Below are 25,174 nucleotides of genomic sequence, written 5' to 3' on the forward strand. Positions count from 1 at the left end.
AGAGATCAAATAATCCATCTTTTTTTTTTTTAAAGGAGAAAACAAAGGGAAGTAACTTGGAAAGTCACAGAGAGTGGGAGGGCAGGAATAGCATTCAGGGCTCTTGGGCCCTTGGGCAAATACAAAATACAAATACAAATGGTACTATGATTTACAAAACTCTGTGGGAAAAAAGTACTTTTTCATCTAACTGGAATCGTGTATTTGGAGCCTTTAGTCTTCTGCCAATTTCTCTTTTTAATTTTAAAATTGATTTAGCAATTACATGTAACAAATTTCCATATAAGTTTTCCAAAGTTATATGAACCAAATTGTCTCCTTCCCTCCTGGCCCCGAGAGCTGGCAAGCAATTTAATCTGGGCTATACATGTATTATCACACAAAACAGATCTCCATCTCCTTTATTTTTGTAAGCCCATAACTCCCAAATAAAGATAAAATCCAAATGAACTAAAGTGAAAAATCATATTCTTTCATCTGCATTCCTACTCCAATAGTTCCTTCTCTGGGGATGGATAGCAGTCTTTTTCATCGTATTACTGTTAGTAGCAAAGTCTCTCCCCTGTGATGGCTCCACAATATTGCAGTTACTGTGTATAATGTTCTGGTTCTGCTCATTTCACTCCACATCAGTTCAGGTAGGTCTTTCCAGTTCTTTCTGAGATCATTCTGTTAATCATTCTTTATAACACAACAGTATTCCTTCACCATCATGTGCCACGACTGTTCAGGCATTCCCCAATGGAGGGACATCTCTTTAATTTCCAATTCTTTGCCACCACAAAAAGAGCTGCTATAAATCTTCCACCAGTTTCAAGGAAAATTTTCCCTCATAGCTGCCCAACAGGAGGCTTACAACCGTTACAGTGAACCTATGGATGCGATAGTTAGAGTCTGATGAGCGCATGAACAAGGTCTAACAGAGACTGAAGCCACATGCAGAGATGGTTTTCCATTTAAAATCTCTACAACCCAGGACATGAGCACACACCATTAATGTGGGAATGTCTGGGTCTGTTTCTCCCTTTGAGTGGGGTCATCAGGAGTTGCAAGGATCCATCCAATCCCACACATGCAGAGATGCGTCCGCTGCTGCAGACAACAATGTCCTCGGTTTGCTGGGGTGCCAGGAATGTGTGGTGACTAGTGGAAGTGTGTCCTCCTTGGTCCCATCCATGAAAAGATGTCCTTTGTGGATAAAGAGAGGTTCTATGTGGCTCCCATTTCTTTCCCAGGATGTTGTATCATAGATTTGGACAGTCCCATCAAAACCTGATGAACACAGAAAAGGTTTAATAAACAGACCAGGTAAAACAACATTAAGCTTGCTCTCCAATGTTCTATACTATATTATAAAGCTGGTCATGGGATACTGAATTTAAAAATGAAATATTTCTAAGGCAGTCATTGGCTCAGTGGATTGAGAGGCAGGCCTAGAGATGGGAGATCCTGGCTTCAAATGTGGCCTCAGATATTTCCTGGCTGTGTGACCCTGGGCAAGTCATTTAACCCCAACTTTCTCACCCTTAGACTCTTCTGCCTTAGAACCAATATTTAGTATCAATTCTAAGACAGAAGGTAAAGGTTTTTTAAAAATCTAAATATTTCCTAAAGAGCATGTAAACATCTTCCCTACATCAAGGTAGTCAGTCACTCCATCAAGTATATAAAAATGCCTGAAAACTCTTTCACTTGGTATTCCAAACAAAGGCCAAGGCTGGAAAGGATAGTCATCTAATGCAACCTACTTTCCTTACACAGGAGAGAATTAAGGCTCAAACATGTTCATTGACTTGTCCAAAATCATCCAGTAAGAAAAGTGGCAAGTAGAAACACAGAAGAAAAACAACTGCTTTATCACATGGGTCGATGGGGATATGATTGGCGATGTAGCCTCTAAACAATCACCTGAGTGCAAATGTTAATAATATGGAAAGGTCTTGATCAATGACACATGTTAAACCCAGAGGAATTGCAAGTTGGCTATGGTGGGGGGAGGAGGGAGAAGGGAAGGGAAAGAACATGATTCATTTAACCATAGAAAAATATTCTAAATTAAATAAATAAATTTTAAAAAGAAAAAAGAAAAGTGGCAGAAACCAGGCCTCTTGACTCTTTGTCCCAGGCCTTCAGCTACATCAAACTGCCTCTTATGACTAAATCAAGGCCAAGAAGAAAGCAGGGAGTGAAAACTACAATGATGGTTGAATAATACTCAGGAAACATCTTCAGGGCTTCTATGCTTTTAAGACTGGGTTATTTCAAACTGAAAAAGCCATCTCCCACATCCAATGCTCAGACCTCTAAGTATAATGTAGAAAATGATGAGCTAGGAGTCAATATATCTGTTAGTTCCTAACTCTTCTTTAGCAGTGAGCTTAAGAAAATGAAGGACCACTTCTGGGTAAGCATGGCAGCAATCTAGATGCGGGACGCTTCCTTTCCCCAGCACCCAATGAAATAGACTACTTCAAAAGAACATAAAAACCATTTTCAGAAGAACAGAGGGACTCAACAGTAGGGCTCAGCATTGAAGGTACGTGGGGTTTGAGCATTTCCACACTATAAGAGGGTGAAAAAGCTCCCACCCAAACATGAGCTGATCTACCCTCCCCCACCCCACCTACGGAGTCAGAGTCAGAGCCAGCAGGCACCACAATCAGTGAGTGAGCAAGGGAGACCTGAACCTTCCTCTATCCGAAATAGAGAAATCAAAACAAAAAATAAATAAGAAAGAGATAAAAGAGGTGAATGAAATCTTAGAAAAATTAGAGTTAATAGATATATGGAGAAAAATAGAGACAAAAAGGAATACACCTTCTTTTCAGCAGCATGTGGTACATTCACAAAGATTGACCATATACTAGGTCATAAAAACATGGCATACAAATGCAGAAAAGCAGAAATAATAAATGCAACCTTTTCAGATCATAAGGCAATAAAAATAATGATCAGTAAGGGTACATGGAGAGCCAAATCAAAAATTAATTGGAAATTAAATAATATGATTCTCCAAAATCGGTTAGTTAGAGAACAAATCATAGAAACAATTAATAATTTCACTGAAGAAAATGACAATGATGAGACATCCTTTCAAACTTTATGGGATGCAGCCAAAGCAATACTCAGGGGAAAATTTATATCCTTGAGTTCATATATTAACAAATTAGGGAGGGCAGAGATCAAGGAATTGGACATGCAAATCAAAAAACCTGAAAGCAAACAAATTAAAAACCCCTAGAAGAAAACCAAATTAGAGATCCGAGAGGGAGAAATCAATAAAATCAAAAGTGATAGAACTATTGAACTAATAAATAAGACTAGAAGCTGGTATTTTGAAAAAACAAACAAAATACACAAAGTACAGGTCAATCTAATTAATAAAAGTAAAGCAGGAAGGCTGGCCCGCAGCCTTCCCACGAAAGGAAAGATAGAAAGCTGACCTTGGGGAAGGACTACAGTCAAGGAGATGGACAAGAAGCAGACAGATACACACGTAATATTTGACAATGGAGCTCCACAGAAAAAGCCCCCACTACTTAGCTATCATGAGGACATGATACCGCTAAGCAGTCCTAAATTAACATGTGGAAATAGGAGTATAGAGATTAGCTGAGAGGAAAAGCCACGATCCCTTGCAGCCTGGACTGCAGGTATGGATCAGTCCGGCTTGAGGAGAGGAGATCAAGAAAGAAATCACCAGTTCCTTAGAGCTGGTACTCTAAGCACGAACCACTTGAGGATAAGAGATTAAGGAGGAAAGGTCTTTCAGAGAGATAGAGAGGGAGAAAATTAAAGATTGAGCTTGGCCAGAGGCCAAGCTCCAGGAAAAGACAGAGATAGGTGAAAGGTGATGTGGCAAGAGAGCTGGCCTTCTGTGGAGCTCCTATTTATTACCATTGAGATGCAAATGTGCACAATACATAGGGATGAGTGCATAGTGTATTATCATTGGTTAGGTATAGGTGTGGTTTGTCTTAGCCAGGTGAGCACAAAGAAACCTGATTTCGCACCTAACCTGAGGGATCAAGGGTTAAAGGCTTTACCTGCCATGCGCAAGACTGAGCATGCTCTCTTCTAAGACAATCTTTACATTTCAACTATTTCCCTTGTCCCTAGATAGGTGTGGACTGCTACAAAAAGGAAAAAAGAAAACTAAATTAACAGTATAATAGACAAAAAGGGGGACCTCACCTGCAATGAAGAGGAAATTAAGGCAATCATTAAAACCTATTTTGCCCAATTATGTAGCAATAAATATGCCAATCTAGGTGATATGGATGAATATTTACAAAAAATATAAATTGCCTAGATTAACAGAAGAAGAAATAGAATTCTTAAATAATCTCATATCAGAAAAAGAAATCGAACAGGCCATCAAAGAACTTCCTAAGAAAAAATCCCCAGGACCTGATGGATTCACCAGTGAATTCTATCAAACATTCAAAGAACAGCTAATCCCAATACTATACAAACTATTTGACATAATAAGCAAAGAGGGAGTTCTGCCAAATTCCTTTTACGGCACAAATATGGTACTGATTCCAAAGCCAGTCAGGTCAAAAACAGAGAAAGAAAACTACAGACCAATCTCCTTAATGAATATAGATACAAAAATCTTAAATAGGATACTAGCAAAAAGACTCCAGCAGGTGATCAGGAGGGTTATTCACCATGATCAGGTAGGATTTATACCCAGAATGCAAAGATGGTTCAATATCAGGAAAACCATCCACATAATTGACCATATCAACAAGCAAACTGACAAAAATCACATGATTATCTCAAAAGACTCAGAAAAGCTTCTGACAAAATACAGAACTCATTCGTATTAAAAACACTAGAAAGTATAGGAATAGAAGGGTCTTTCCTAAAAATAATAAACAGAATCTAAAACCATCAGCCAACATCATCTGCAGTGGTTATAAACTAAATTCATTCCCAATGAGATCAGGAGTGAAACAAGGATGCCCATTATCACCTCTATTATTTATGTTAAATAAACATTGTAATAGAAACACTAGCAGTAGCAATTAGAGAAGAAAAAGAAATTGAAGTTATTAAAATTGGCAATGAGGAGACCAAGCTATCACTCTTTGCAGATGATGATATGATGGTCTACTTAAAGAATCCTAGAGAATCAACTAAAAAGCTAGTCGAAATAATCAACAACTTTAGCAAAGTTGCAGCATACAAAATAAACCCATATAAGTCATCAGCATTTCTATATATCTCCAACACATCTCAGCAGCAGGAATTAGAAAGAGAAATTCCATTCAAAATCACCCTAGAAAATATAAAATACTTAGGAATCTATCTCCCGAGACAAACACAGGAACTATATGAACACAACTACAAAACACTCTCCACACAATTAAAACTAGATCTGAGCAATTGGAAAAACATTAACTGCTCATGGGTAGGAAGAGCTAACATAATAAAAATGACCATCCTACCCAAAAGTATCTATTTATTTAGTGCCATACCCATTGAACTTCCAAAAAACTTTTTTACTGAATTAGAAAAACCATAACAAAGTTCATTTGGAAGAACAAAAGATCAAGGATATCCAGGGAAATCATGAAAAAAAAATGCAAAGGAAGGGGGTCTTGCAGTCCCAGATTTCAAACTATATTACAAAGCAGTGGTCATCAAAACAATTTTGTACTGGCTAAGAGACAGAAAGGAGGATCAGTGGAATAGACTTGGGGTAAATGACCTCAGCAAGACAGTCTATTTTAAGCCTGAAGATCCCAGCTTTTGGGACAAAAATACACTATTTGATAAAAACTGCTGGGAAAATTGTAAGACAGTGTGGGAGAGATTAGGTTTGGATCAACACCTCACACCCTACACCAAGATAAATTCAAAATGGGTGAGTGACTTAAACATAAAGAAGGAAACTATAAGTAAATTAGGTGAACACAGAATAGTATACATGTCAGACCTTTGGGAAGGGAAAGATTTTAAAACCAAGCAAGACTTAGAAAGAGTCACAAAATGTAAAATAAATAATTTTGACTACATCAAATTAAAAAGGTTTTGAACAAACAATACCAATGTAACCAAAATCAGAAGGGAAATAACAAATTGGGAAAGAATCTTCATTACAAAAACCTCTGACAAAGGTCTAATTACTCAAATTTATAAAAAGTTAAATCAATTGTACAAAAAATCAAGCCATTCTCCAATTGATAAATGGGCAAGGGACATGAATAGGCAATTTTCAGTTAAAGAAATCAAAACTATTAATAAGCACATGAAAAAGTGCTCTAAATCTCTTATAATCAGAGAAATGCAAATCAAAACAACTCTGAGGTATCACCTCACACCTAGCAGATTGGCTAACATTACAGCAAAGGAAAGTAATGAATGCTGGAGGGGATGTGGCAAAGTTGGGACATTAATTCATTGCTGGTGGAATTGTGAATTGATCCAACCATTCTGGAGGGCAATTTGGAAATATGCCCAAAGGCTGATAAAAGACTGTCTGTCCTTTGATCCAACCATAGCACTGCTGGGTTTGTACCCCGAAGAAATAATAAGGAAAAAGACTTGTACAAGAATATTCATAGCAGCACTCTTTGTGGTGGCCAAAAATTGGAAAATGAGGGGATGCCCTTCAATTGGGGAATGGCTGAACAAATTGGGGTATATGTTGGTGATGGAATACTATTGTGCTCAAAGGAATAATGAACTGGAGGAATTCCATGGAGACTGGAACAACCTCCAGGAAGTGATGCAGAGTGAGAGGAGCAGAACCAGGAAAACATTGTACACAGAGTGGTACACTGTGGTACAATCAAATGTAATGGACTTCTCCATTAGTGTCAATGCAGTGATCCTGAAGAACTTGGAAGGATCTATGAGAAAAACCACTATCCACATCCAGAGGAAAAACTGTGGGAGTAAAAACACCGAAGAAAAACAACTGCTTGATTACATGGGTCGAGGGGATATGGTTGGGAATGTAGACTCTGAATGAACATCCTAATGCAAACACCAACAACTTGGAAATAGGTTCTGATCAAGGACACATGTAACACCCAGTGAAATTGCGCGTTGGCTATGAGAGGGGTGGGGGGAGGGGAGGGAGGAATAGAAAATGATTTTTGTAACCAAGGAATAATGTTTGAAATTGTCCAAATTTTTAAAAATGTCAAAAAAAAAAAAAGAAAAAAGAAAATGAAGGACCCATGTGAAAAAACAAACCAACCAACCCTGGAGTGTAAAGAGAAACGGCTTAAACCTATTTCCCAGAGATTAGAATAATTCCCACAAATTAATTAAATAAAATTTTCTAAAATAAATAAAGTATTGAAGCAGTTCCAGGGCAGGAACAACTAAAAAGAAAAAAAAGGAATAATTCCCACAGCCCAGTCATATAAAGGGCATCCTGAATGTTTTGGTGCAATTTTAAGATAGTAAATCTTTTTTAAAAAACCCTTATCTTTAGGGACAGCTGGGTAGCTCAGTGGATTGAGAGCCAGACTTAGAGATGGGAGGTCCTAGGTTCAAATCTGACCTCAGACACTTCCCAGCTGTGTGACCCTGGGCAAGTCACTATACCCCCATTGCCTAGTCCTTAATACTCTTCTGCCTTGGAACCAATATACAATATTGATTCCAAGACGGAAGGTGAGGATTTAAAAAAAACAAACCCTTATCTTCTGACTTAGAATTAATACTATGTATTTGTTCTAGGGCAGAAGAGTTGTAAGGGCTAGGCAGTGAGGATTAAGTGACTTGCCCAGGGTCATACATCGAGGAAGTGCCTAGGACCTCCTGTCTCTAGGCCTGGCTCTCAATTCCCTTAGCTACCCAGATGCCCCCTAAATCTTTTTTTTTTTTAAAAACATTATTTTATTTGGTCATTTCCAAACGATGCCCCCTAAATCTTAAAGAGCTTAAGATCACATCATGACTTTCGGAAGACTGTGGACATGTAGCATGTACATACACACAGTGCCAGGTCATACCCAGCACCTCGATCACAGAGCTGAGGACAATCCTTCTGCCCCAGTTCCTTTGCAGACTGGCTATTTTTTTTTAATGGTTGGTTGCTTGGTAGGCTAACTGGAGAGTTCTGGGTAGTTAAGTTTTAACTCCCAGGGCCAAACTGTACGTAAACTCAGAAGCTCAAGGAATCATCTGGAAAGGAACGATAAGAAAAATGGGCAGCCTCAGTGGCAGTACCTGAAATGGCTAAGCAGCCCGCTAGAGAAGGAGCCCAGCTAACCCTCAGCAGCTCCCGGTCTGGGCTGGGTACAGACACCGGGCACTGCACTGTTGTCACCGGGTGGTCCAGATCCCGCAGGTCTCTGAGCTGAAGCTGCCCAGTGGAGGACAAACTGGCGACGGTGGGGCCTGGCCCCTTCTCCCGGCTTTGGACTTCAGCACACCACTGCTCCCCGCCAGGCCCAGAGTTGGGGATGGTCTTCTTGCAGTCGCCCGGCTTCTGGCGGATGTCCACGAGCCCCAGGCGTCCCGAAGCACAACAGAAGATGAATGTATCTGCATCCAATACCTGCAGACTGCTTATCTCTTCTTCATGGTCACTCACCCCTGCAAGGCCAAAATAAGAAAGATTTTGGTATCAAATGAACAAGAAAGTAAACTCCCTGGATGTGTTGTAGAGCAGCAGCCAGTCAGACACTCCAAAGCTGAGAGAATGAAAAGGATCATCCCCTTTAGTGCCCTGGCCTCTAAGAGGAGAAAAGGCATTGGAGGGGCATCTAGGTGGCACAGGGGACAGAGTACCAGGCCCACAGTCAAGAAGACTTGGATTCAAATCTGGCCACAGAAAATTCCTAGCTGTGGCACCCTGGGGAAACTACTTAATCCCAATTGCCTAGTCCTTTCTGTTCTTCTGCCATAGAATCAGGGTTTAAAAAAAGAAAAAAAGAGTCTCTGTGCCAGCCTCTCATCCAAAGGACAGTCAGGCAGTGGTCACACTCTCTGGCAACGATGGATCAGAAAGTCTGTGGGGGGCAGGGTGCAAGGAAGCATCTAGACCATAGGCTTAAAACTGAAAAGGCCTTTGGAAGATTATTCCTCCAAAGAGCTAGTTTTGTAGACTAGGAAACAAAGGCCCAGTGAGTCTTAGTCACCGAGTCTTATACAGGTAGAAACGGCCAGATTCAAATCCAGCTTCTCTGACTCTAAATTCAGAATTCTTCCTCAGGACTGCCCCATATTTCATTGTGTAATTGGGCACGGATGAATGACATCGGTTTCACGAGGTGCTCCGATGGCGAGACACCACAGAAAGGCAGAGACCACTTAAACGGGGGGGGGGGGGGGGGGGGGGGGCTTTTCTGGGAGACGGAGAGAGGAGGGGAGTATCATTTCAGTACCTGACATGTTGAAAGTCTTCTGGCACTCCAGGTCGGTAATGTGCAGACCACTGGCCCTAGCCCCATGGAGGACTTGGGGGACCTTAGAGACCAGGACTGCAATCTTAGGCCAGCGGCTACTTTCTGCCTCAGGTAAAGCAATGGTAATCACAGTTTTAATCAAGTCTGGAGGAAAAAACAAGACAAAACATCAACAAAAATGACTACGCTGGAACACTTCCACATTTAACACACTGAAGAAAAAAAGGACTGAATTTTTAACAGGATTAGTTGAGGCAAAAATAAAGTGTAAGGAAGGTCTTGACAGTAAGGATTGTGATATAATGGCAGTAATATAATGATATTGGATGGATTGCCAGGGAAGAGCATACCATCTCCTTCTCCGGAGATCTATACATGTTCAGAACCTCTATTTGGGTAGCCCTAAAGAGTGAGTTCTATCCATCTGAGCTGGATTCCGTATCAGTCTTTCTGGAGGCAGAGCAGCCTTCTCTTTCCCAGTGATTGGAAGCTCTGGCCAGTGGCTCACAGTTTCAGAAAATACACTAAGGACAAGGTAGGTCTATACTTACTTGTTGATCTGAATTGAATTTCAGCTATAAAATTATAAAAGGGGCTGAACTATAACAGCTAGAATGACGGGCCCAGAAACTGATGGCAGGGAGGAAAATTGATCATTAATAAGAGAAATGCAAATTAAAGCAACTGTGAAATTTCACTTCAGATCATCAAACTAGTAAAGATGAGAAATATAGAGATTATCTGTTGGAAAGCCAGGTGGTATGGTGTAGTAAAAAAATAGCTTTGTAATTAAAAAAAAAAAAAGAGGAACCTAGTTTCAGCCTTGGTTCTACCACTTCCTATGTGCCTAGGCCAAATCACCCTCTCTGAGCTTCAGTTACTTTATCTTTTAAGTGGGAATGAATAATAATATCTGTACTAACCTATTCCATAGGCATATTATACAATCTTTGTAAAACCAAAATGGGCTCTTATTTTCTTTCTTCCTTTTTTAAAAAACACTTACCCAGGACTAAAGATAGGAAGAACTAGGTTCAAATCGGACCCCAGGTACTTCCTAGCTGTGTGCCCCTGGGCAAGTCACTTAACCCCAACTGCCTGGTCTTCTGTCTTGAATGTACAAGTTTTAAAAAACAAAAAATGAACAAACAAAAAACCCCTTACCTTCCATCATAGAATCAATATTGATTCTAAGGCAGAAGAGCAGTAAGGGCCAGGCAATGGGAGTTAAGCGACTTGAGTGGGACCTTATTTTCCATGATCTTATTTGAAATAATGTCCTTAAATTACTCACCACTATCTTCTGCAACCTGCCACACCTGTAGGGAACTGCTGGGTGGGCCACTTGTTACCAGCAACCTATGGAAAGCAAATAAAGATATGAGGCCAGATTCTACATATAGCCTGGCCTGTTTGTCCTATGTGTTTTTTTGACCTATATAATTCAGGTTGCTCCAAAATACATTTAAGAGTCTCAAAATATTAGGCATTGCTATTCAGTCATTTCAGTCATGTCCCATTTTTCATGATCCCATTTGGGGTTTATTGACCAAGATCCTGGAGTGGTTTGCCATTTCCTTCTCCTGATCATTTAACAGATGAGGAAACTGAGGCAAACAGGTTAAGTGACTTAAGCCCAGGGTGACATGGCTAGTGTCTAAAGCCAGATTTGATGTCAAGCCTGGCACTCTATCCATTGTTCCCCCTGGTGGTCTTGAAACATGAGATATTAGAGATCATTTAATCCAATTCCTTTTTGTAGAGGTAAAGAGCCTTTAGTACAAAGGTAAAGTACCCTGCCTAAAATTCCAGAGTCAGTTAGGGACAGTGCCAGGACTAGAAGCATAATCTCCATTCCACTGCTCTTCCCATTCTACTGACTCCTCCAGAAAAGCAAAAATTCACACCCACAACAAAAAACACCCAGTGGAATTTTAACATGACCAAGCCATCCTCTTAGTCTACAAAATGAGCTAGTCAGACCAACCCTACTAAAAATGTTTTCTCAGTCCTCATCTCCCAGGAACCTGCCATGGCTCTCTTTTATGCTACTTTGGTATATATTTGTTTGAAGTCTTTCTGTGAGAGACAGACAGACAGAGAGAGAGAGAGAGAAAGAATGTATGTCTCTCTGGGGATGACTAGATGAAGGAGGGAGGGCCACCTTTTTTGGTTTATTTTCTTTTTACCAAGGGCTCTAGTTTTACCAATAGTCCTAGTTTTCTATTGTTTTTATTGGGTCATGGAGAAATGAGTGGCAGAAGCATAGAGGGGATGTACACATAAACACCTCATTTTTTCAAGCTATACTCTGACAAGAATTAAGCTGTCACACTCTTCCTAGTTGGGAAAGTCACTTAACCCCTATTGCCTAGTCCTTTACCTCTCTTCTGCCTTGGAACAAATACTTATTGATACTAAGATGGAAGGTATGAAGGAAAGGTTTAAAAAACAAAATAAAGCAAGAATTAAGCTGTCACTCTTGCTCCTTCCCTTTTGGAATAGAGGTAGGAAATTGTGGGTGCTTATGGTGTTATATATGCTGTCAAAGGTACCAGTTGGTTTTGCTTAACTGTTGTTCTTTGTTTTAAGGGATAGAGTCATATCTAGAAATAACCAATATAAAAACACAATATATATTATGCATAATATAGAATACATATATAATCGATATAATAAAAATACATAAAAACAAAACATTTTTAGGAAAAGTCAGCTGTCTGATTCATACCTGGTCTCCGGCACATGCTTCAGGTTGTAGACAGGCTTGTCTGAAAATCCCCCATGTTTCACTCTGAAATCTCTTTCTGGGCATAAGCTCTAAAACACAAATAAAAAGTCAATCAATTATACCCTGGTCTTTTCTTTGGATGTTTTTCCACCGATGAGTTCCCAAGGACCTCAACCGGCTCACACAAACAAGGAGAAGCTGTCTAGCTGGGAAAAGATTACCACTGCTTATACTATCTGCCTTTCCCCCAAGATGTCTGACCAGAGGCTCCTGCAGGGATGTGGGGAAAGTCTTTAGTACCAGAGTGGAATGCTCAATAAAAGTTAGAAGTGGGGCAGGTTATGGTTCAAAAGGAGAAGATCAATATGACAGAGGAGTAAAGGGATGGGGAGACCAGAGGCAAGGTCGAATTTCTGGTCTCCGTTAGGCCGCCAGGGGGAATGTTACCCAGCTCAGGATCTCAGAAGTCAAAAAGAGCTAAGAGAGTTGCCTAGGTGATAATCAATAGCTAATTAGTATGAACTTTCTCCACGATTTCAAGTATACTGTCTCTCTTGCCCTCACAAAAACACACCGGGAGAGTTGTTTCAAACCCAGCTAAATCATTTCTCCAACCCCTTCTGCTGTGGTATGAACCCTATACTTCCAAATCCTCTTTGATAGCCACAAAGAATTAGTGTTATTACCATAGAAAAGTGGCACATATAGGCAAGCTAACATGATCAATTCTACCTATTCAATATCAGCCTAAGAGCTTATAACCCAACCTAGGCTGAAACATTTAGGGACAATATAGAAGGCAATCTTTACTTGGGAATCAATCAATAAGCATTTATTAAGCTTTTAATAGGTGCTAGGCACTGTGCTTAATAGTGGGAATACAAAGAAACTAAAAAATAAAGTTTCTGACCTCAAGGAAATGAATTCTAATGCAGGACCCAACATGGAAACAACTATGTATATACAAGAGATATCTATCTATTGACATAGATATACATATATGTGCACTCATATGAGAGAGAGAGACAGAGACAGAGAGAAATGAGGGGAAGACAGACAATCTCAGAGGACACATTAACACTGTATATGTGAAGAGAGAGGGGCAAAGGAGAGCAAGAGAGGCCTCTTGTCAAAGATGGGATTTGAGCTGAGTCTTGAAGGAAGCCAGAAGTTAGAAATAGGGAGGAAGAACATTCCAGGCAGGAGGGGCAGCCGGTGAAAAGATACAAAAATAAGGTCAGTGTCATTGGATCACAGAATACATGGAGGGGAGTAAAATGAAAAATAATCATATGTAGTTGCTGCTACCTCCATCAGTTGTCTAGAATTAGAATTGCTTTCACTATTACTGGAAAGGCAAAACATATGTGCGTGTGTGTGTGTATATATATATATATATATATTATATATATATATATATATATATATAAGCACTATCCTTGAGTCCCTAACTCTAAGTTTCCCAAAGATGAAGGAAAAGCAACTGGTAAACTGGATAAAAAGATAATAGTATCCCATTATCCCCACAAGATGGGCCCTTCCCAGATGAGAAAAATATAGGAGATATATGAGAGGAAGAAAATCTGAGTCTGTAGGTACAGCTCAGAAGGATTTCAGTATCAGGCCTAGACTGTGATTATGGATGGATGTCATGGACAGGACAATTGGAATTTAGGAACAAATATTCCCCAAAACTTCATATACTTTTTTTTAACCCTTTCCTTCCATCTTAGAATCAGTATCATATATTGATTCTAAGGCAGAAGAGCAGTAAGAGGTAGGCAATGGGTGTTAAGTGACATAGCCAGAGTTACACAGTTAAGTGTCTGAGGCCCAATTTGAACCCAGGATCCCCCATCTCTGGGCCTGACTCTCAATCCACTGAACCATCCAGGTGCCCCCTTATATACTCTATTTTTCTTTTCCATATTATTCATTTTTGTAATAGAATAATTTTTAAAAACCAAAACCCTGAATTCTATACCCATATAAACATGTGATAAATCACATGCTTTCTTCTGGAGTTCTACTCCCACAGTTCTTTCCCTTGCTGTGGACAGCATTCTTTCTCATAAGTTCCTCAGAATTGTCCTGTATCATTGCATTGCTTTTAGTAGTAAGTCAATCATATTTGATTGTCCCACAATGTTTCAATTACTGTGTATAATTTTCTCCTGGTTTTGCTCATTTCACTTTGCATCAATTCATGGAGGTCTTTCCAGTTCATATAAAAATCAAGCAATTCATCATTCCTTATAACACAATATTATTCCATCACCATCATATACCACAATTTGTTCCACCATTCCCTACTCCTCATATACTTTTTTTTTTTAAACTCTTACCTTCCATCTTGGAATCAATACTGTGTATTGGTTCCAGGGCAGAAGAATGGTAAGGGCTAGGTAATGGGGGTTAAGTGACTTGCCCAGGGTCACACAGCTAGGAAGTGCCTGAGGCCAAATTTGAACCCAGGACCTCCTGCCTCTAGTCCTGGCTCTCAATCCACTGAGCCACCCAGCTGCCCTTCCCCCCCCCCTACTCTTAATGACCACTGTTGTTCACATCTATCTACATTCCCTGATCCAACCTTTGCCTCAGACCTTTGACTCCAGCTTTCACCCTGGAACCCTTGGTTCCTCAGTAGAGTTCTTTATACTTTGGCTGGACCAAACTCTGGTTCTCTAACATCCTCATACTTTATGCCCCTTCTCTCCCTCTTCTACCTATAGCTCTTGTAAGGACTTCTAATCAATGACCCTATTGCTCCATTCATCATCCTTTCAACTTCCCAGACCAACCGCCCTTCTCCATTAGAATATTAGCTACCGGATAGAGACTCCTCCTGCTTTTCATATTTGTATCCCCAGTATTTAGTAGAGTGCTTAGTAAAGCATTTAATAAAGACTTTTTTATTCCCTCATGCCCTAAAGGCTGCCCTTTACTTCTAAAATCATTTTGGAGGTGAAGGGCTGCTCGAGTTCCAATATACCTGGTTTTCAGCACAGAGTTTGGGAGGTAATAGAAGATGTAGCACTTCATTTCTTTTCTGACTTTCACAGCCAGCAACATAGACTCCTATAAGAAGCAAAAAATGTCAGCAAACATATAAGATAGCGTCAAAGCTATATATAGAAATGCCTGTCCTCCACAATGTGAAAATTCTGAGTAAGGGCAGCCACGTTATCTAGCATGACATACAACAGCCAGGGATAGGAATCATACTATATCATAATATCATAAAAAATCACACTGTAATCACAAAAGCAGGGGCATGAAATTGCTTCCAGAACACATCAATGGTTAGGAAACCGGGCTGGCAACAAGCACCTACTGGTTCCTTTCCGAGGGTCCCTAAGGGGAACTTATTCACTTGGTGGTCAAGGAGGAGCACAGTCACCTTGATTATCAGTCCACTCCAGGACTCTGGTGGGACCTGGCAGCTCAAAGGCATGGAGATCCTGGTACCTAAATGATAACAAACGGTCAAGATGCTCTGCAAAGCATTCTGGGTGTATTCAGAAGACCCACCTTGTTCAAGCTCCAGTTCTGCCCCTTCCTAGCTTTGTGCCCACTGACAAGTCCCTTCAACTGAGTCTGAATTCCTCCTGGGCTTAGCCCAAGTGAAGCACTTAGAGAGCGAATTATAAACAAGCACTATTGCTTCTGTGGTTATTATTCGCTTTAAGCGCTTTCGCTGCCGTTAACCTCCCGTTTACAAAGCGCTTTTCTCCTCTTGGCGTAATGCGGGTCTTTATTTCACGCTCATAGTATAGATGGGGAAGCTGAGGTTCGGGGAAGTGATCTGGCGGAGATCCGGCACACGGCGGATCCTGAGCCTGAGGCTGGAGCGAGGTCTTAGGCCGGGGCCGTCTGGCCTCTCTCTGCCCACGTGGAAGGAAGGAGCTCGGGGGCGGGGGAGCCGCCAGAGTCAGCCTGGACCCACCCGACTTCCCTTAGGGCCTCTTAGCCGGCCCTGAGGCTGCGATCATACCCTCCCATCCCGACCCGCCCGCTTCCCCAGACGGTTTACAAGCGGAGCGAGTCCACGAGCCAATCTGCTTCTTCGTCCATGCTCTTCGCAGTCTCCGGGAAACTTCCGGTAGGTATACTCGGAGGCGGGTCCCTCTGATGGTAAGCACATGGGCGTGGCCTCACCATCTGACAGCAATCCAAAACTTCCAAGGGGTGTGGCCTCAACCTGGGCCCGCCCTCGGAGAAATCGAATGAACTGGGGAAGGGGGCGGGGCCCACGCTAGACAGAAAGCATCAGGATTTAGAATTGGGATGTTAGAGGAATAGATCAACACCTCACACCCTACACCAAAATAAATTCAAAATGGGTGAATGACTTAAACATAAAGAAGGAAACCATAAATAAATTGGGTAAACACAGAATAGTATACATGTCAGACCTTTGGGAGGGGAAAGTCTTTAAAACCAAGCAAGACATAGAAAGAATCACAAAATGTAAAATAAATAATTTTGACTACATCAAATTAAAAAGCTTTTGTACAAACAAAACCAATGCAACCAAAATTAGAAGGGAAGCAACAAATTGGAAAAAAATCTTCATAGAAACCTCTGACAAAGGTTTAATTACTCAAATTTATAAAGAGCTAAATCAATTGTACAAAAAAATCAAGCCATTCTCCAATTGATAAATGGGCAAGGGACATGGATAGGCAGTTCTCAGATAAAGAAATCAAAACTATTAATAAGCACATGAAGAAGTGTTCTAAATCTCTTATAATCAAAGAGATGCAAATCAAAACAACTCTGAGGTATCACCTCACACCTAGCAGATTGGCTAACATGACTGCAAAGGAAAGTAATGAATGCTGGAGGAGATGTGGCAAAGTAGGGACATTAATTCATTGCTGGTGGACTTGTGAACTGATCCAACCATTCTGGAGGGCAATTTGGAACTATGCCCAAAGGGCGACAAAAGAATGTCTATCCTTTGATCTAGCCATAGCACTGCTGGGTCTGTACCCCAAAGAGATAATGGACAAAAAGACTTGTACAAAAATATTCATAGCTGCGCCCTTTGTGGTGGCCAAAAACTGGAAAACGAGGGGATGCCCACCAATTGGGGAATGGCTGAGCAAATTGTGGTATATGTTGGTGATGGAATACTATTGTGCTCAAAGGAATAATGAACTGGAGGAATTCCATGGAGACTGGAACAACCTCCAGGAAGTGATGCAGAGCGAGAGGAGCAGAACCAGGAGAACGTTGTACACAGAGACTAATACACTGTGGTATAATCGAACGTAATGGACTTCTCCATTAGTGGCGGTGTAATGTCCCTGAACAATTTGCAGGGATCTAGGAGAAAAAACACTATTCATAAGCAAAGGATAAACTATGGGAGTGGAAACACCGAGGAAAAGCAACTGCCTGACTATAGCGGTTGAGGGGACATGACAGAGGAGAGACTCTAAACGAAACTCTAATGCAAATATTGACAACATGGAAATGGGTTCGAATCAAGAACACATGTGACACCCAGTGGAATCACGCGTCGGCTATGGGGGGCGGGGGGAAGGAAAATAAAATGATCTTTGTCTTTAATGAATAATGCTTGGAAATGATCAAATAAAATAATATTAAAAAAAAAAGAATTGGGATGTTAGAGGTTACCTAGTGGTCCAACCCATTTTATAAACTGAATCAGTTTGAGGTCACAAAATCAGTAGGTTGGTAGAGCCATTGGCGCTCCGATTACACATTCAAGACTGGATCTGTTTGCCTTTATTCTAAGATTCATAAAATCTTGGAATGTTAAAAACTGATAGTGACTGTAGAGATCACCTGGTCCAACCCTCTTATTTTGTAGATGGGGAAACTTAGGCTGAGGGGGGATGTACACCTAGTGAGTGGAAATGACTTGTCCACAATCACACAATTAGGGACAGAATTAGGATGAAAACAGACTCACTGATTCCTTTTGGGGTGTCCCTTCTTTGAGTTGCATAAACCAACCAACTGTCCAAGGGTTTTCTTGGCAAAGGTACTATAGAGGTTTGCTATTTTATTTCTCTAATTTTATGTTGGTGGTGAGTGCCAGGGGGACAAAAGGGCTGAAACCTCCCATTCCCTGCCCAAGGGGCATCCTTTCTACTATACAGTACTACAGGTTGTTTTTTTTTTAATTTAGAAAATTTTCCCATGGTTACATGATTCATGATTTTCCCCACCCCTCTTCTCTCCCCCCTCCTGGAGCTGAGTAGCAATTCCATTGGGTTATACATATATCATTAAAACCTATTTCCATGTCATTCACTATACAATAATTCTGACTGCTGAAGGGAGAGTTTGTAAGGACCAACAAGGGCAAGATGGAGCATGCTCTGCCACATCAGAATTTGAAGTGCCTGGAGCACAGTACAAATGCTTATTAGCCAACTTATCACCCTTCATCCTTCATCAGGAGGACCACCCTGGTTGTCATGGAACCCATTGGGCACAGGAAAGCAGGATTCTTCTTCAGGGAATGTCCTACCTGGGGAGAGTTAAAGAAAATTTCCCAGCAAGCCATAGCTGGGAGAGTGAAGAAGTGAGAGGCACAGGAGCCAGTGTGTCCTAAAAAGGTCTGGCCTCATTTGGAGCCAGTCTTTTCTTATCTCACACACTTTCTCCTTTAGCCTGTTGGTGAGATTTCCACAATGGCTAGAAGGAGAGGTCCACACATCCTGTGCAAAGAATAAGGTTTTATTCACAGCCTCAACAAGGATGCAGAAAAAAAAAATATACAGAGGGTATCTTGAAGAATAGCTTTAACAGTGAGTGATCTCAATCAAAGATTACAGACATGATGTAGCAACAACAAGGGGGCTGGAATTCCTCTTCTTGACTGTGGCAGTTGCCCCTGGTAGCCAAGGTGTGAAATCCATACAGTTGCATGGTTTGTGCAGTCTGAGCCATACCTGCCTAGTGACCTGATTATTTCTCCAGCTGCCGAAGAAGCATCCATAGGTCCTGGGAAAAGGGGAAAATAAAATCAGGAATTGTCCTTTGGAGCACTCTGCCAGACTCAAGTATCTGTCAAGGGGACAGGGATGGGCAAGTTTTCCCTTTAGGGGAAAACTGTCCCTCAGAATAAAGAGTCTAGAACCTTGGAAAGGGTCCCAGGAAAGAGATGAGACTTCTTTGCTGGAAGCCTCCTTCTTAAAGCCTCCCTGAATTTTACCCATTGTTCTTATTTCTGCAGAACAGAGAGAAGTTGAGTGCTGTTTCTCTCTCTCTACTCAAATCTGTGAAGTGAGCAGAACAAATGATTATGAAGAATAGACAACTAATCTCTACTCAGTCTTCTTTAGAGGAATGAACCAAGACTATAGATAGTCTGTGGGTCATTCATGTCATACTCCAGAGCATGCAGGATAGTAATATCATCCTATATATCCAAACTAATCTGAGCCTTCTTTTCTTTTTTTATTTATTTAATTTTTCCATGGCTACTTGATTTGTATTCTTTCCTGCCCCACTCCTGTAGCCAACAAGCAATTCAACTGGGTTTTACATGCATCATTGATCAAGACCTATTTCCATATTATTAATATTTGCAATAGAGTAATCCCCAATCATATCCCCGTCAAACCATGTGATCAAGTGAGCCTCAGTTTCTAAAACAACACACATACTTCCTTTGTTCCTTCATTCCTTCCTTTTTCCTTCCTTCCTCCTTCTTTCCTTCCAGTGATTCTGTACCAGTCCACTAGGGATTTATGGTATGCTTGGTCTCAGGTTTTCATGCCATTCTGCTATATGGCCACCAACATAGCTCTGGCCTAGATCCTGGGATCCTTTTGAATCACCACAAAAGCTAAACAATTAGCTCTCTGTTCAACAGAATATAAACTCTCTGAGGGCAGGAACTTCACTGTCTTTGCATCCCCAGCTTCTAGGCACAATGCCTTGTACATAGTAGGTGTTGGTAAACTATTTTTGATTTGCACTGGGGAGAAACAAGTTAGTGGTGATTTGCCTGGCCAAAGGATGATGTTAGTTCTCCTCAGCCAGTATCCCAGGCACAAAATTTAATGGAGCATAGGGTCAGGGTGGACATTGATGCTGTAATGGGGATATGCTAACCCTTGCTACTGGAGAGGTTCAAGGTGACATGGAATGAGAAGTTAATATAAAATCACCTAAACGTCCTGAGCCTCTGTTTCCTCATCTTTAAAATCTAAGGATTGACCTAGATGGTCCCAACTGTCCTTTCCAGCAGTAGCAGCCTATGGTTTGATGATCTTTGGAAGGTAGAGACTGTGTCTAATTCACCCTTATATTTCTCACAGTGCCCAGACAGTACCTTTCACATTCCCTCAATAATTAATTATAGATTTGAAAGGAAATTGAATATGCTCCAAGGAACATGGGCGATTTGAGGGAAAAGCTGGCTAGTTTTATCACTGTCTCTTCAGCAGATGCTTAATAAATGCTTGTTGAGTTGAGTTTATAAGTGACTTGTTTAATGAATAGGAAAAGTATAGTGAATACTCCAAATAAGTATTGATATTTGTTTTGAGGATTATTCTGATTATTTTTGGTTCCAGAGGAAGACATGAATGTAATCTTCCCAATTATACCTATGTAGACTAATATTAAAATTGGTTTCATGTTCCTAGCTGTGTGACCCTGGGCAAGTCACTTAACTCCAATTGCCTAGCCCTTTCCACTCTTCTGCATTAATATTTGATATCAATTCTAAGACAGAGGGTAAAGGTTTTGTTTTTTAGTCGGCTGTGTGCTACAGGCTTAGTAGATGGTAGCATTCCATATTACCTCTAGCTCTTACAGTAGGTAACAGTTTCTCTGAAATGATGGGTACAAATTGAGCAAGGCAAAATGATGTAATAGAAAGATCACTGGATTCACAATCAGAGGACCTGAGTGTCTCTCTCAGTTCTAAAATGAGGATATTAGTACTTGGACTACACACCTCATAGCATTTTCCTCAAGCTCAAATGACAACAATCCGATGTATTTGTCGTTGTCATTCAGTAGTTTTAGTTGTGTCTGACTCTTCTTAGCTCCACTTGAAACTTTCTTGGCAAAGACAACTGGAGTGGTTTGCCATTTTCTTCTTCAGCCCATTTGACAGATGAGGAAACTGAGGCAAGCAGGGGTAAGTGACTTGCCCAGGGTTTTATACAGCTATTAAGTGTCAGAAGCTGGATTTGAACTCAGGTCTTCCAGGCCTGGTGGTCTATTCACTGTACAACCTAGCTACCTCCTCATCTATATTTAAGGTATCCTAAACGTCTTGGTTATTAATCTTTAATTTCTAAACTTGGTCCTAAAAGGAGTACTTATGCCCCCACAGAGTCGTTGAGATGTGAGTAGGGAGGTGGGTGGGAAATGAGCATTTATGAAACATCTACTATGTGCTAAGCATTTTTACAAATTTTATCTCATTTGAGCTTCACAACCACTCTGAGAAGTAGACGCTCTAATTATCCCCATTTTCAGTTGAAGAAACTGAGGCAGAGGTTATGGTCACACAGAGCAAGTAAGTAAACTCAATATGAACCCAAGACTTCCTGCCTCCACACTCAGGGATCTATCCATCGGGCCACCTCGCTGCCTCTAAATAGAGAAAAAAATGTCTCCAGTCCTGCTGCAGTGGTCAAGTGTTGCAGAAATAGGAGCTATTGTCAAATAGTAGAAGCAGCTGGTTTGTTACGATTGCGAAGGCTAAAGAACCTAAGCCTGGCCGAGCCTCCAGAGTGAGGAATACTCCGTTCCTCTCTCCAAGGGCTTTGGCACGGATGCCCGTCTCTCATATTTTTCTGCCCTACCTTATCAGCTGCAGTATCCCTAGGAGAGGGCCCAGCCGGCTCCCCATGAGAGGGCAGTAAATGGTAAATGATTCTCCTTTGGGTGAGCGGAGATTAACCGAAGCCTAGGGAGGGGAAGGGGTGGCTGCTGACAGCTCCAAAGCCTCCAGCCCTGGGAGCCCCTACAGCAGGAAGCGCCTTCATCCCTCCTTCTCTGTTCCTCCTGCATCATCACAAAAGAGCCACCCTCCTCCCTGGCTGTGATCACCTGGGCGCTCACTGCAGGGTCCTCTTGGCTCATGCCCAAGGATTTCCTCAGCCAGAGGACCCTAACCAAGTCATGACTCAGCCGGTCTTTCATTTCCTCCAGGGTGGTGTGGGTGGCTGTCCCAGACGAGAAGGCCAGGGGCTCCACGCTCTTCTTGCCCATGAAGTGGCCTAGAAATGAGATGGAGAGATCATGGGGAGGTCAAGGGATCCCAGGGAGCAAGTTAGGGCAAAGGACAGTGAGGGGATGACATGAGCCAAGGTGCCTGGGCACTGGAAGACCTCAGTTCCTCTTTCTGCTGCATAACCTCAGTCACCTCGGTGAACCCTTCAAACTTCTCTGTGGCTTAGCTTTCTTACCTATAAATTGGACTCCTTGAGTTACATGATCTCTTAGAGCTCTAAGACTATAATTTTCCCACATTCCCCACCTTGTGCATACACACACACACACACACACACACACACACACACACACACACACACACCCCACACACACACACCCCTCTCCTTACAACCACATCCTTCCCACCCCAGCTTTTCAGCATGGAGGATATGAATGACCAAAGGCTCACAGAATGTAAAACTGGAAATTGCTTTAGAGCCCCTTATTTTATAGAAAAGAAAACTACTGAGGTCCATAGAGTTTCAAAGATTGATCTCAGGCCACACAGCCAAGCTAGGAAACTCTTTGGCCCTCAGCAGCTTCCCACTATTTATACGGGATCCCCAAAGAAAGCTCAGGCGAGTCGTCATGCCCTCCACCTCCTCCCAGCGTAGAGGGGACTGTGGATCTCTTCCTGAACTTGCACACATTCGGTAAGTCTTTGGACATGCATGTCTCTCTGGGTATTAAAGCTTCCTGAGAGCAAGGAGAGGTGGAGGACCCACCTAGTATTTCTTGTCTGCCTCATCAGGGACTGAGGAGAAGAGAAACTCATGAATGGGATGCTAAAGGATGGGAAAGGGACTAAGCATCAGGGTCCTCGGTTCTAGTTCTAGGACTGTTCCTTAGACCGAGTCCTAGATTCTTCATCTCTAAAACGGAGCAACAGCGATGCTGCTGGTAGGGGGAAGGGGCCATCTGAGGGGGAGTCCCAGGCCTGGGTTTGAGTCAGTCCCAGGGCTGGCAAGTCATTTATGCTCCTGAGCCCTTTTCTTTTTCTGGAAAACGAGATTGGGCCGCATGACCCCAAAAGCTCCTTCCAGTTCTGAATCTGATCCCATGATCTTTTCACAGAGATATGAGGATCAAAGGAAAGAACGGATTGGAAGGCATTTCTAAAACTTGCATGGGTGAGCCAGAATTATCACTGAGGTGGTAAAAGGGGGGAGAAAGGAGAGAGGACAAGAAAGGGTGCTGGGAGAACACATAGCAGAAGGCAACGCAGAGGAAAACTCATAAAGGGAGGAAGGAGAGGGAGGTGAGAAGATGGGTCAATGGCAGGAGAAAGACAAGGGTCCCAGAGCCTTCACCCCATCTACCAAATGGACCCCCCCCAGCGTTTTCTCAAACCCAAAGGGTGTACCTGTGGCCCAGAGGTTGCCTCTGGGGTGGATTTTGATCTTGGCGGCTTTATTCCGATGTTCAGCAAAGTCCAGGCTGAGTGTGGAGGTGCTGGAGAGGAAAGCCAGGAACACCAGGCAACTGAGGAGCCGAGGGTGCAGGGGTCGGCGGGTCAGCTCAGAGGTCATGCTTGGCTCGGACCCAGACCCCAGCATATACCACTTGTAGGACTTGTCCCTCCTTAGTTGCTTCTCCTGCTCCCTCTCCTGCTCTGGGATTTCTTTCCAGCTCCCCTCCCCGCTTCCCCCAGCTCCCTTTAAGTCCCCAGGCCCTGGGGGTGGAGTCTTCCCTATGAATAATGCACAGATCTCTATCTACACTCTCACTGCCTCTGCAGTTCTTCTAGGCATCTGTGTTAACCTGTCCCTGACTAAGCAGCTCTATGGGAGAGAAAGCTGTGAGATGCAAAACAAGGAGGCTCCTGGGTTCAAATCCCCTTCCTCAGAGGCTAGCTGGGAGACCTAGGACCAGTCGCTTTACTACTCTGTGGTTTCTTTTCTTTTGTTGTGAGAGGAATCAACAGCATTTGGGGTTCTCAATCTGGGTCTGGGTGTGTGTGTACTGAAGGATTCTTTGGTCATTTAGGCACAGGCTGCTGAAAAAATGGGTGGAAGGGAGTGAGGCTCTGAAGAGAGCTGTGTGTACAGAGCGTGTAAGGCATATGTGGAAAGCACCGCATCTCCGGGCTCAAAGGGATCTTGGAATTTAAGTATATGTATATTCGATGGCCGTGCTTCGATGTAATCACTTTCCTTCTTAATCTGTGGTCATTTATTTTACGTCTTTAAAAACATGATTCCGAGAAGGGAAAACCACAGGCTTCATCAGCCTGCTAGAGGGGTCCATGCGGCACTAGGCGACCCAGAAGGTCCCTCCTATGACTGTGATGCTGTGGCTCTCCCTGGGAAGTCCGCTGCCTCTTGAGGCTGCAGGGGGGTGGATCACATGGTCCCCAGACCCAGGAGTGATCCTCTTTGCTCCAGGAATCTCAGGCTCATGAACACGGAGCCCCGTCTGCCTAGGAGACATTAATAAGTGCTCTAATTGATTGGTGCCCAGTGGTGAAAGGCGGGCTCCCTCTCCTTCCCTAATCTCTAGGCTGTTTCCCGAGACAGACAAGTTCATTCATTCACCAAATCCTCTTGAATTTCCTAGATACTGCTAAGGGGTCAAAGAACTTGTGATCTAGATGGGGTGGTGCACATGTCCAAATAATGACAACTCAAGGCAGATAGGGTAGCTGCCACAAGAAAAGAAAAGGGAATAGAGTGAATAGAGTGCTGGTCTTGAAATCAGGAAAACCTGAGTTCAAATGTAGCCTCAGATACTTACTAGCTGTGTCATTCTGGGCAAGTCGATTAGTCCTGTTTGCCTCAGTTTCTTCATCTGTAAAATGAGCTGGAGAAGTAAATGGCAAACCACTCCAGTATTGTTGCCAAGAAAA

General features: G+C 42.2%; 2 protein-coding genes across 4 annotated transcripts; both read right to left on the minus strand.

Moving 5' to 3' along the window:
* Window positions 1-222: 222 nt before the first annotated feature.
* On the minus strand, window positions 223-16,278 carry WDR73 (WD repeat domain 73). 3 transcript variants are annotated; one of them, XM_056805538.1, is made up of 9 exons: window positions 16,142-16,278; window positions 15,509-15,576; window positions 15,101-15,186; window positions 12,109-12,197; window positions 10,672-10,736; window positions 9,357-9,521; window positions 8,197-8,565; window positions 4,047-4,133; window positions 1,139-1,272 (listed from the first exon to the last, which is right to left on the minus strand). In XM_056805538.1, exons 1-8 carry the CDS (start codon window positions 16,267-16,269, stop codon window positions 4,090-4,092), a joined length of 1,014 nt encoding a protein of 337 aa, XP_056661516.1. In that variant the 5' UTR covers window positions 16,270-16,278; the 3' UTR covers window positions 1,139-1,272; window positions 4,047-4,089. The 3 variants fall into 3 exon arrangements, with proteins under 3 accessions (XP_001364312.3, XP_056661514.1, XP_056661516.1); XM_001364275.4 differs by lacking the exon at window positions 4,047-4,133 and having other exon boundaries at window positions 223-1,272; XM_056805536.1 differs by lacking the exon at window positions 4,047-4,133 and having other exon boundaries at window positions 223-1,272; window positions 16,103-16,209.
* Window positions 16,279-18,809: 2,531 nt separating this feature from the next.
* On the minus strand, window positions 18,810-25,165 carry NMB (neuromedin B). Its single transcript, XM_056805604.1, has 4 exons — window positions 25,063-25,165; window positions 23,693-24,748; window positions 22,165-22,334; window positions 18,810-19,092 (listed from the first exon to the last, which is right to left on the minus strand). Exons 2-4 carry the CDS (start codon window positions 23,883-23,885, stop codon window positions 19,057-19,059), a joined length of 399 nt encoding a protein of 132 aa, XP_056661582.1. The 5' UTR covers window positions 23,886-24,748; window positions 25,063-25,165; the 3' UTR covers window positions 18,810-19,056.
* Window positions 25,166-25,174: the final 9 nt, after the last annotated feature.

Source organism: Monodelphis domestica, chromosome 1, assembly GCF_027887165.1.
Source record: "Monodelphis domestica isolate mMonDom1 chromosome 1, mMonDom1.pri, whole genome shotgun sequence".
Lineage (NCBI taxonomy): Eukaryota > Metazoa > Chordata > Mammalia > Didelphimorphia > Didelphidae > Monodelphis > Monodelphis domestica.

Bases quoted from the DNA above. Each gene is read 5' to 3' on its own strand.
- NMB (XM_056805604.1), bottom strand. From the start codon at position 23,885: ATGCTGGGGTCTGGGTCCGAGCCAAGCATGACCTCTGAGCTGACCCGC. The intron at 22,335-23,692 runs GTACACCCTTTG...TCTCATTTCTAG, and splicing joins AGGCAACCTCTGGGCCACAG to GCCACTTCATGGGCAAGAAG. The intron at 19,093-22,164 runs GTGATCACAGCC...CCCTTTTCCCAG, and splicing joins ACCCTGCAGTGAGCGCCCAG to GACCTATGGATGCTTCTTCG.
- WDR73 (XM_001364275.4), bottom strand. From the start codon at position 16,269: ATGGTGAGGCCACGCCCATGTGCTTACCATCAGAGGGACCCGCCTCCG. The intron at 15,187-15,508 runs GTGACTGTGCTC...TGCTTCTTATAG, and splicing joins GGAGTGGACTGATAATCAAG to GAGTCTATGTTGCTGGCTGT. The intron at 1,273-8,196 runs GTACTGCCACTG...TGTGTTCATCAG, and splicing joins GGGCTGCTTAGCCATTTCAG to GTTTTGATGGGACTGTCCAA.